Genomic DNA, 12,403 nt, shown 5'->3' with positions numbered 1-12,403 from the left:
CTGGTTCATAGTCCAAATGGAATTGCAAAAACATACTATCTCAGGATATAAACTGGATTCATTTGGTCTTCAGCCAGAACACATCTAGAGGTGGTCTGGGGATAGCAAGTTTATTTGGCACAATAGGCATAGCACTCACTTATTTATCATTTAAGGTAATTCCTGAATTAGTGAAATAATTACCGAGCATTGTAGTGTTGCTGACCTCATGCAGTTTTGTAAAGTGTTCAAAAAGCAAGCGATAGGCCCAGATAAATATGACTTCACCACTTCAGCAGTGCAACACATTTAGCTCAGGTAAAAAAAAGTGTACCTTGTTTTTCAGTCAGGTCACTAAGTGGCTGTAAACAGCAACATCTATTTAAAATGATGTAGATACAGAGATTTAGATTACTAGCTGTGGACAAGTGAATGGAACAAAACGCATACATACGACATCTGAAAGCAACCAGACTGAAGGAGTTCAGTCACTAACTGAATCAACCCAGTTCTTAGAAAGTTCTGGTCTGGGTGTGAAAAAGGCTGTTAACATTCCATTAGTCATGTGAGAACAACACAATCAATCTCTCAGGTATGGAGCTACACCTTTAATTTGAATTAAAATATTCCTGCCTGCAGTCATTTGTTGGACCAGAGGATAATCTCCGTCCACTTTGTTTGTACAAGTAATACAATGAAAAATCACAAGATATATAGTGTTAAGATAAAAATACATATTATACAACATTACCATTATTCATTAAATATATGAACACTCACAGCATTAAATTATTTCCATAAGAAGCTAATTTATACAATATTACGCATTTCCCCAAAGCACCAGAAACCTTCATTACGTATACAAAATGAAAGAAAAAAATCAAAGATAGCACATTGATTTAGAAGTACATTTTGAAGTGAAAAGCACAATGTTCAACGAGCATACGTTATAATGGTTACGATCTGACTAAGTAAAACTGTGAGGTGGCATGTTTCCTAGGAAAATATTACAAAAGCTCTGCATTTAAGTCGGAATTATTTAAAAGTACCTCTTTGGTCATTAGAAATCCATTATAGGTTTCTATAAAACGACCAGAACTAAGCAAGTGAAAAAAAAATGCAACATGAACCGCCAACATTAGGATTTTGATGTATTCTGTAGTCAGCAAAGGGATTTGCTTTGAATAACTAAGTTCCCCTAAACATTAAGTCCTACCTGCAAACCGGTTCTAATTCGTTATTTTCGTTTTGGCTTCAGCGATCACACAGAAACTCGACCACTTCACATACTATTTTAATACCGAATTCGAGTGTATCCTCTAAAATATGTTTGCATCTAAGATGTTATCTCGAGTGAAGGTGGCCTTGAATTTGTGTCAAACCGCAGACGTGCAACAGCCCTCTCAAAAAATTGCAATAGCCCGAATAATAATAATAATATCTAGCACAATTATCTAGTATAAATATACTCATGGTTTTAACAGGCGCAAAATAGAAAAAAAAGGTCAGAACAAGATGACCAATAATCTGTCCTCAAGCAGATTACTGCTTCGCCTGGCTAATAAATTAAATGTTTCATTTTGTTAGTAGCGACTGCATTGCTGGAATCTTCCGTTTATTTTTACAGCTCAGTAAAAACAAGCGCAGAATCTTCCTTTTAGTAATTTATGTATTTGGCGAAGAGCAAATATAGGTTAAAGAAAGTATTTCCCCACATCATCGTTTTTGTAAAGCCTATTATACTTTCATGTACTCGTTTTTTAGTCGGCTTAACCGGGTCCCATGACTGCGGATAATTAGAGAGAGCAGCTCGTGCTTGTCTTTCAGCCCAAGAGAGATGTCTAATGTTTCCTTCAGCACATCTCTGGTATGAACAATCATGCTCAGAAAGTCGTCGTTGATTCGGTGCTCCTCTCTGAGTTCGTTTTCCTGGCTCTGCTTGAATTTCACCTCCAACTCCAGCAGGGATTTCTCGGAGTTAGTGAAAGCCTCGCCGATTTGCGTTGTCTCCCGTCTCAGATATTTCCCATAGCTTTCCTCCCCGTCCAAGTCGTAAGAGATGCTTTTCCCAACTCCTTCCAATACTCTTGCCGCGTCTTCTATGTGTCGCTTAATGATTGTGAAATCGTCCCGGATGACCGAATCCTGGTCTTCATCCATTCCGCATTTTCTGTTGTCTGTCATTTTAAAGAGCATTTGACATTTTTCCGGGTCGTCATTTTCCTCATAATCGCCGTCCGGAACAAAATAGTGATGGAAAGTGCCATTGGACATCTCGGGGTACAAAGGTCCCATAAAGAACGCATCACAAAGGGGCAATGAAAACATTACAGCTGCCAACAAGTGAAGAAGAGCCATGATATCCTCTTGTTGGTAATGTAGACTATACAGTAATTTTCCTGCAAAGCAGTGAATTATCTGTCTGAATATCTTATTAGATCAAAACCTTTTTAATCCTTTCCATCCCAAGTATTTCAACGAGGTGACGTATCAGGTGCAACAAGAAATAATTAAATTAACAAAACTTACAAAAATATTAAATTAGCCAACATAAAGCTCCAATGTCAGTGGTAGCTGCTATCCCTACATTAAGCAGCTGCCGGCGCTTGCATGCAGGCTTGGAGAGTGAGTCTTCCCTTTTTAATTTTTTCGTTCAGTGAGTTCTTTAGGAAGTTTCCAGGCAAAGGAGTAAACAGCTCAAATGCAGACAGATTTTGTGGTGTCCTTGGCTGTCTTTTCCGAGTCTATTTCAACATCTGGATTGCTAAAGCACCGCACTCGGTTTTGGCTAATGATACCCCTTTCCGACTCTCAAATTACAGCTCCTCTCCCGTCACTTAAAAGGCAAAGCACTGTTTCTGTCGAAAAGGAGCCTGTTATTAAAGTTGCACGAGCCCAGAGTGCTTCTAATATTCACATGCACGCTTGGGGCACGGATGACGAGGAAATGTTTTAGGGTTGGTTTACGATGGAAAAACGGTAATAAAATGACACCGGTCGAATACATTATTTGACTTTAGAAAATAAGAAAGCGTCGTCTACCTTTACCTAGGCCACCAAATAATCGATAGAATTGAATAAGAAAGCGAAACTTTAATAACAACTAAAGTTGTTCGTGTTTCCAATGGTTTTGTTCAGTACAACAACTCAGTTATGTATATAACAGCTTAACTCCATGCAAATTAGGTTGGTAACAGTAAGAACAGTTTTCAGATTGTGAATAATTGAAAACATGCTGTACTATTTGCAGACATCATGTACAGACACATATTACTGATTTGCACAGAGCACTCACAAACCATCATTAGTTTTGACTGAACTGTCAAGTTTAATCCACAGGACCAGATTTGATTTCAGTTGTCAGTTTTGATGGTTAAGTGTCTTGGGTCACAGATATTGGTTAAGTAAGAAAGACATACTCTTACAATGCACACTGAAACCCCAGCACTGACCTCCAACAAAATTCATGAAAAATGAATTCTAGCAATATTTGTTTAATTTGTAAATTGTGCAAAGCAGGCATCTGTTTTATGCAGAGACATAAAAGCATGAATTTTGGTGACAAACTGGCTCTTAGTGTTTTCACTTATATTCAGAGAATTTGGGGAAAATAATTTCTTCCATCAAGGTGATGCTGGTTGAAGCAGGTGCTAACACTGTCTGTCTTGGAGCAGTCCTAGCAGCTAGGATATGTACGATGCTAGCTAATACACCTGACAGAAAATGTCTTTGTAAACTGTTGTAACGGGCCATTAATAAACACATGATTGGGTCTCTGACATGACCTCCGTCTTTCAACACTTCTGCACACTCTCCTGATCCTGCATTGTCCTATGAGTGCTTTTACAAAAATGACTCAAATGGACTGGACTGGACCCTGACAAAACCTGTCCATAAAAGGCACAGGAGAAGACACGGATGGGAGACAAAGTAAGCACTGAAAAGCAGGGTCAGAGTTCAGACAACTCATTTAAGGGGAATGTGGCTGCCATTAAAACAAAGTGGCTGTCCTGTGTTGCCATAAGCTCACCGCATGAATGGCAGTTATTCTTTCATGAATCCATCACTGTTACTCAGCCAAAAGCTTTTAGGTTTCCAGGGAATTGTTTATCAAAGGTGTATGAAGATAATTTGAAAAGGCGTATACCCACACGTGCAGCACACAGACAACCCCACTATTACAACCATCAGACAGCATACTTTCAACATACACAAAGACCAGGAAGGAAAAGACTGTGAGGAGATTATTGGAAATAAAAGATTTTGGAAATCAAAACAATAGTTTTTGGAAAACAAAACACATTGGCAAACTAACAACCTTGAACACACAGTAAATATATATTCACCATCTTTAAGCTAGACATAAGATGTCGACACAATTGTCAGAGTATTTCGATATGCAGTTTATCTTTACATAGGGTTTTCAGCCTCTGTTTTTACTTTTTTGGCTATAGGGCTTTTACTAGTCATTCATAATTAGAACTGAGTGTGAACTTTGAAAAGGCATATGTGCCCATTTCACTTCAAGAGATCGTTTATAGAAGAACAATTTCTTGATGACAAATAATGAAAGTGCCTAAGAAAAAGATGAAATGTTGTTTTTTTGGCTAGCAGTACTTTCCACTATAAAGGTCTTTATCATTAAAGTCCTTTGGGATATTATGGTATTTGAATAATAAAGCAATAAAATATGTTAACACTGGACACAAGGGCTCACTTTGCCATTCCAAATAAAAAGGCCAGGAAAGGCAACATGACGTCTTTTGGATCACATTTATTCTGCCTTTAAATTAGACATGATGTCAGTCCAAACAGAAGTCAGGATAAAAGAACCATTCATTATGTTGCCAGTAAGAAATGGAAGCAGTAAGTGGTAGAAAAGAAAACAGAGGCAGATGAGGACTTAGGTAATTTAGTGCATAGACGCAAAGCCGTTTGTCATGTGTAGTATTGCTAATGTATTTATGATGAGACAGAATTCCATCAGTAATGCTTAGATGTCCAGCCTTTAACCACCTCCTCCATAAATGGAGGAGTCTTCACAATATGCACTTATTGATTAACGTGAGCTGAATGTAAAATTCATATTGTGTTGATTTAAGCAGTCCAGCAGGGGACTGATGAAAGACCCCTCTGTCATTTGAAGTTATTTATCCCTATCATTCCCAGTTTTATCAAAAGCACATGTCCCTACACCGTCTCCAAAAATGACTTCAGACATCCCAGGTATCAGCCATAGTGCTATCTATAAACTTCAAGAGAAATTCAAGAGAAAACCACAATTAAAGAGACTTTTAAAGTGACACAAAACTGGAAGCTGAAGTTGTCCTGGGTATAAACCAGAGCTGGGCTAATGTGTTATTTTATAACTCTATCAAAATGATATCATGCTTGGAACCCTCAGCAAGTAGAATTTTAGTTTATTAGAGTTCTAAAGCCATACACGATTTGTAGCTACCATGACTATTGTGTAAACAAAAGGGTTAAGAAAGGTTCAGATTTTAGGAAGGCTGACGAATGTATAATGATAGCCATTTTATGATATAGATTGGTTGTATTCTGTTGTAGGAAAAAAAAAGTTTGATTGCCACACCCAGGTTCTTTCCCATAAACAACACTTATGGTTCATGGACTGTACATGTACAGCCAGTAAAGCCAGCACAGCCCTGCTTGATTATTATCCAGACAACTTCATTTCATGCCATTTTTATGTACCACTAAAAAAGAATATGAGTTTGACGATATGGAATAGCTGAGGCAGATTGAACTCAATGTTAGCAGTCTAAAGGACATAAAGTTCAGAACTCATTTTCTCAACCAGAATCATGAGAAAGGTTTGGTAAAGTTCTAAAATGTGCAATGGAACAAGTGGTCTCAGCAATTATTTATTTATTTTTTTAAGTTCCTTTGCTTATTTTCAGATTTGTGCAACTTCATACTCTTGCTGTTAATGAAAAAGCATTCCCTTGTGTAGTCATAGTAAATGGCCCAATTTGTGCATATGCTTGCTGATTTAGATGATTCAGTACATTTGTATTTATGTTTTAAAAATGTAACTACTACACTGTATAATATTTAGAAATTTACTAAAATGTTTTTGTCACATCATGTGATATTGACTTGTTTCTTCTCATGATTTATTGCTATAGTGCAATAGTTCCTATAGTGTGTCTGCTTGATGTAAACAGTAAAGCACCAGTAATTACTAACAATCATACTTCTTTTCAGTTAAGTTTCTCTTCATGAACACTGAACTTCAGACTGGCTTGTTAAATATATTTATTTTCTTATTCAAATGGTATTTTTATTCAATTGTATTTTTTCAGTTGATATTTGCAATGACTAAGTTAGTGCTGTACATTATCTTATTTCATAACTAATTTCCATATTGCATTCATTCTTTCATATTCATGAATGCTCCACGTAATCAAAAAATAGACACATGGAAGCAGTGTTTATTTCCAGCACATTTTCTTTTTCATGGAGGTTAAATGTTTGCATAAAGTAAAACGCCAAGAGACCCTCTGTAGTATACGTCTGGCCCCATTTCAGTCACATGTAATATGTGATTTCCTTCCTGCTGGTAAAGTTTAGTGGTGTACAATTCTTGATTAATTATCTAATATCCAGTGTGTAGGATCACGTTGAATCAATTTGTCTAAACTTGTGCCAACCTTACAGCTTCCATGAACTGTTCTGTGGGAGGGCTGACCTTCAGTGACCCTTACACAAAACCATACTGCTCTTAGTTCAGGTCTTTCATACATCATCATGCATGACTGGCGAGGGAATTGAACGTCATTTTCAATGTACAGCCAGAGACTAATCACAGATATCCACATATTCTTAAGCTTGGAACTGATCATTTGGATATGAAAGGGGATTCAATCAAGCACAACTTGGCATATGACAAAATCCAAACAGTTGTTAATTATATATGACTACATAATTCAATCCTTGTAAAATACAGTTACAAGAAAGTCAATGGGAAATTGCTCATGCTTAGTATGGGCTTATAGCCAGACAACAACAAAACATGAAAGCTGACTCAAAGCTTGAACTGTCTTTAAAAAGAGAAATTTTACAGATTAAGTTGTAATATTATTGCCTGGTCCTCAAATAAAGGCAACAGAGGGTGTTCAGAGTAAGCTTCAGTCATTTCTGGCTAGAAGGAATTCTCACAATGAATATGGAAAGAGGACAACATACACATATGCATAATTTTAATGCCAGTCCAAACAAAATGAAAATACTGAGTCCCTGTGACATTTCCCTGTGATTGCATTCCAACACTTACTCTATTTAACGCTCAACACAGAGACTTCCAGTATGAATGTCTCACACATCAAAGACTTAAATTTGTAACAAAACAAGGATGTTCCATACATGGGCAGTGCTTTGCTTTGAAGCTTGGGGGGACGGGCACTTCAGCAAGAATACAAAAATATAACCATACCACTGAAAAAAATCTGAAGGAATCTTGGAAATTCAGTATGCAGTGATGTCTTTCATAATTGGTTTACTATAACAAGTCATTTAAAGCAGATACATGTGGAAATATCTCACCTGTTAACTTCAGTTGTCTCTCAACTTTGACTTCCCTCTCTTCTTGATTTCATTCAGCCTTGCCTCCCCCTGAGCTGACTTGTATTCGTAACAGCAAAATGTCAAACATAAGTAAGTACATTATGCTGACCCATTAACAATACAGGCACACAAAAAAGCACACAGATATGAAGGAATACTACCTGATAACTTAATGTCTTGAAGTGTGAGCAATACATTCAGAGATTGCTGCCCTACATTGGTTTGGTGTACCACAACAATTACAGGAAATGCATATGTCAAGATCTCACTTCTTAGCCTCATCTGTCCCTTTCTGTCTACCATGCCATGGTAGTAGGCTGCTTGCCATTAGCAGTGAAGCTTAAGAAAGGAAAAAGGTGTGTCATCAGGGGTGAGGTCCCAAGATTGTGTGCTAGACTAGATAAATCTGAAATCAAAACCTGTGTACTGCCCACTGTTATCATGTATGTACTATTTAGGCATGGCTTTTAACAAATTTAGGGGAAAAAAAAACAGATGTTTCATGAGCTGTTTCCCCATTGGTCCTTCTTTGAATGACGTCTCAGTATCCATTCCATTATTTGAAGCCCATTTTTATCTTCATCTCTCTGAAGTTTTGGTTCTGTTGGGAATTGTAGGATCCACAGGGAACTGTAGGAAGTAACACATTTTGCCTTCATTTGAATACTAGCCTTGTTGCCTGAAGTCACATTTTTGTCATACGAGTAAGCAAACCCTTATGCTGGTAAACCACTTCCTGCTTTGAGGGGAGGTTAAACATTTGGGTTTGAACATTAGAGTTTAGAGCATAAGGACTTGATGGATGAGTGGTAAGTGGGATCACTAATTAAGAGAACACACAAAGTTTCTTTCCGAAAGGAATGTTAAAGGTACATCAGAGATAATAACATTGCATTGCTCATAGATTGGAAACCATCTGCATGTACTATGTTTCCATTATATTCATTAGATTTTACTTTCCACATATGTTAATAGTAATGGTCCATTTTCACAAAGGATGTTTGGCACTTTGGCACCTCATATTAATATGGGCTGGATATATATGGAATATGGTCACAATACAATCTGTGCCTTCCATGACTTTTCAGTGATTCCTAGCATTTGCATTGCTTAGCCAAATGTGATGTAACCATTCTCTTCTAAACAATTAGTATTAATTTAATCAGAATCTTTTCCTCTATTATTCTTGGATCTGTTGTATGCCAGCGTGGTTGGATCATATGAGCTCATTTTAAACATATCCACTGGGTGTCAAAGCATCCATGGCTCTGTTTTTCCAACGGTTTTCTACTGCTCTACTGTTGTATCTCTTCCTGGAAGCAGTTGGGATTTAATACAGTGCTGAACTTTATGTTTATGGGAATTTGCCATTTTGCAAATAATTGGAGACCACAGCAAGTAGCCCTGGGTTGTATTTGTCAAGATTAATCACACACTTGTTATGGTTATTTAGACTTTATAATGATAAACTTTAAATAAAATGTTAATGAAATATGGTGTAATTATACATTTAACATCTGGCATCATTTATTGTAGCCATTAGTGATCACTGTAAGTGAACAGTGAAACTCGATGACCAATTTGGAAATAGAAAAAGAAATTACAATGCAAAATTGAGACATTTAATGAGATATCAATTTTGAAACTATAGAATTGCAACATTTAAAAAGTATTGTTTTATTTATTCTTAAATATCCAAATTACCAATACACTAGCCTTATGCAAACTAACAGAAGTGGCATGCCCAGCCTAACATTGTATTATATGAACTAATGGCAGACAGAAAGGAAGAGTAGATGACATGCATACATATTACACCAGGCATAGCACTGTCATGACACTGGAGTTTATGATAATAACAACATAAGGGTTTTACATCTTATTTTTTGCTGGCTAATTACATGAGACAATGGGATACCAATTTTTGAATCTATTACTCAAAAATTGTTTGTCTGCTAACAATCAATGCCAGAATTCTGTGTGCCTGTAGCCAGAATTAACTCTGCATATAGTCAAGGCCAATAAGGTTTACAGAAAGTTTACTTATAATTACATACATCAGACTCTATCATGGATAGTGTTGCAACTAAATGTGATTGTGTAAACTGAATTGCCAAAGAGGAAACACTTTTCAATCTGGCACACTTCCAAAACAGAAACTGGAAATTCTTTCTTGGAATGAGTTCAAACATGATGTACAGAAAACAGTTTAGCGCAGACCCCACATTTGGGGGGCTTCCGCTCTACACAGGGTCAGTGGAGAGTTCAGTATGTCTGCTTGGCTTTTGCCTTACTCCTTCCTATCAGCCTCTCCTTAGGCCAGAAAACATGTGCAGACAAATGTCAATAGTGGTAAGGAGACTGTGGAGTAGGGGGAAACGCCTTCTGCATACCGTAAAGGAGACAGGAAAAATGGTTACAACACAAATTGGGGAAACTGATGACACCAGGTGTGAGTCTGGATGATGGCCACCAGCCTATTTACTGAGAACTGAAGGCAGTATGTCCTGAAGCTATAGAGTAAACTGCAGAAATGATGGGCATGTTAAATGGAAAACAGGGAGACATGCTGAGGCACAAAATGGAGGAGAGCCTCTGGGCTGAGTCTTAGAAAAAGTCACCACTAAGCACCTACAGTACTGTCCTGATTGATTACTTTTTTTGGAACAGTGAAGAAATGACCTTGTGGAATTGCTGATCAGGAACAAGATGAATCATTTGCTTTCACCACTACCTGAACATACCCACAAACCTCAGGTACCACACAGACTTAAATAAAGTGTAAGAACCAACACCTGAGAACCCTTTTTTGTTGGGGGAGGGGTTTGGGAGGGAGGGTTGGGGTGGTGGTGGTGGTTAGGAGAATGTCGGGGAATTCAACTCTACCTTACCAAATCACTTGATTGGGCAGCCTCCCTAGGGCACTGCTGTTGTACCTTTGGGCAAGGTCCTTAACCCACAATTGCCTTGGCAAATATCCAGCTGTGTAGATGGATCAGTTGTTACCTATGTGAGTCATTCTGGATAAGAGCATCTGCTAAATGAAACATGTAATGTAATATAGGGTTAATAATTGTCCCGTAGAAAGCTTGTGAGCAACAAACCCTCTGATTTCTTTCCCTTGCTTACTTTCCACTAAAATGTTAATAAATCAATGTCATACGCTATGGAAAAATCTAGACAAGAACATGAGCTTTTCAAAAAAGTAGTTTTTAGCCATTTCAGCTGATTTGTGGTCCCCCTCAACTGTCTCCACACAGAGGAGTCCATATTCATTTACAAATAATTTTATTCTACACCACTTTTCCATATGGAAAAAGAATTAGGGACTCAGTATTTCACCAGAACAAGAGATATTGCTCTGTTTTCAGTTCTTTTTTCAGCTGTTTCTTGACATTACAATTGTGGACCATAAAGCCAGGACCACAAAACAAAAATAAAGTGTTGTAAAAAAGAAAAAAAATTAAGAGCATGGGCATCATGTGCCTTAAAATAACACTTCTTGTTAGGAACCCCAAAGTTTTCCAAGACTGAGGCCTGTCACTGCAATATAGGATTCTCTCTCTCTCTCTCTCTCTCTCTCCATATATATGGATCTGTATATTTAATTGGATTTTGATCTGGACTGTACTTTCCTTGATGCTATCTTATTATTGTTTGTATGTCATAATACTTTATTTTGTTCCTGTTGTTGATAGAATTTCTCAATTCATCACAATTACCATTGTGTTCAATTATGTCATTTGTGGTAACACATTGCATTGTTCTTATTATTCTAACTATCCGTTTACAGTCACTTCTATTTGCTTTCTGTTGTACACATGTTCCATACTAGAGGGAATATGGTCATTAAGAGCATGATGTAATTTGTGTACAAATACGTAAATGTTTGATTGAGTTGAAAGGAAACAGATCTTGTTCCAATTAGCAAAACAGCAGTTGGAGGTCCATTTGTCTTGAATAGCTGCTTAAACCCCCCTTGAATACTTCACTGGATGACATATATGTATATTCCACACTCCTGGAATTTACCACATTTCAGGATGATTCTGCTGTGTTCTACATTTAGTAACAAGCAGAGTCTGCCTGAGAGACTCCTGTTTAATTGCACAGAGAAAGAGAAGCATATTTATGTTTGACGTTCCCTTAATTGAAAACATGAAGTTGCATAGACAGTCTCAACCATTCCCTCAAAGCTTGTTTTTTTTCTCATTTACTGAGACTGCACTAAGTGAAATGGATGCTAAATTTATCTTCTGGAAAATGAAGTACTATTTTAAATTACATCAAGTACATAATGGGTTACAAAGGCATCGTTTGAAAAAAAATGTTGGTTTGGTTGAATTAACGTTAAGTAGCTTGTGCAAGTAGTATTTGTATTGTATCCTTATTCAAAGGCAACAACACTATGTTTAGATTGAAGCCTGGCCATTCAGCACAAACACTTCAAAGGTCTGTGTTGCAGGGAGACAAAGCCACCATTCACACTCGACTAGTTTTACTGAGGTCCTCGGGGTATTGAACCGGATATCTCAATCTCAGTGACCTTCCACACCTGGAATACATTTTTATTCATATGTGCATTCCTTTGGCCAAGGGAGAGAGGTTTCAAAATGCTGCTTACGTCATATGACACTCAGACTTATTTTTGGATACCTGGTTAATGAAACTATAATGGGTCAGGTTTTCTGAAATGTTATGCATTGCAGATGCCCTGGATTGTTTTAAATGACTTCGTTAGCAGTGTACAGCACAGCTACAGATGACCAGTTCACATGGGACCACAATTACTGAAGTAGGCAAAAACCCAATACTTTGGGGACTTCAGGAGAGACCA

The 12,403-nt window shown here is 37.4% G+C and overlaps 1 protein-coding gene across 1 annotated transcript; it reads right to left on the bottom strand.

The window, feature by feature from the left end:
* Positions 1-949: 949 nt before the first annotated feature.
* LOC118788335 (fin bud initiation factor) lies at positions 950-2,765 on the bottom strand. Its single transcript, XM_036544294.1, has one exon. It carries the CDS (start codon positions 2,335-2,337, stop codon positions 1,717-1,719), a length of 621 nt encoding a protein of 206 aa, XP_036400187.1. The 5' UTR covers positions 2,338-2,765; the 3' UTR covers positions 950-1,716.
* Between the last annotated feature and the right edge of the window lie 9,638 nt (positions 2,766-12,403).

Source organism: Megalops cyprinoides, chromosome 13, assembly GCF_013368585.1.
Source record: "Megalops cyprinoides isolate fMegCyp1 chromosome 13, fMegCyp1.pri, whole genome shotgun sequence".
Classification (NCBI taxonomy): domain Eukaryota; kingdom Metazoa; phylum Chordata; class Actinopteri; order Elopiformes; family Megalopidae; genus Megalops; species Megalops cyprinoides.
The sequence above is the reverse complement of the archived record's forward strand: the minus strand, read 5'-3'. Positions and strand labels throughout refer to the sequence as shown.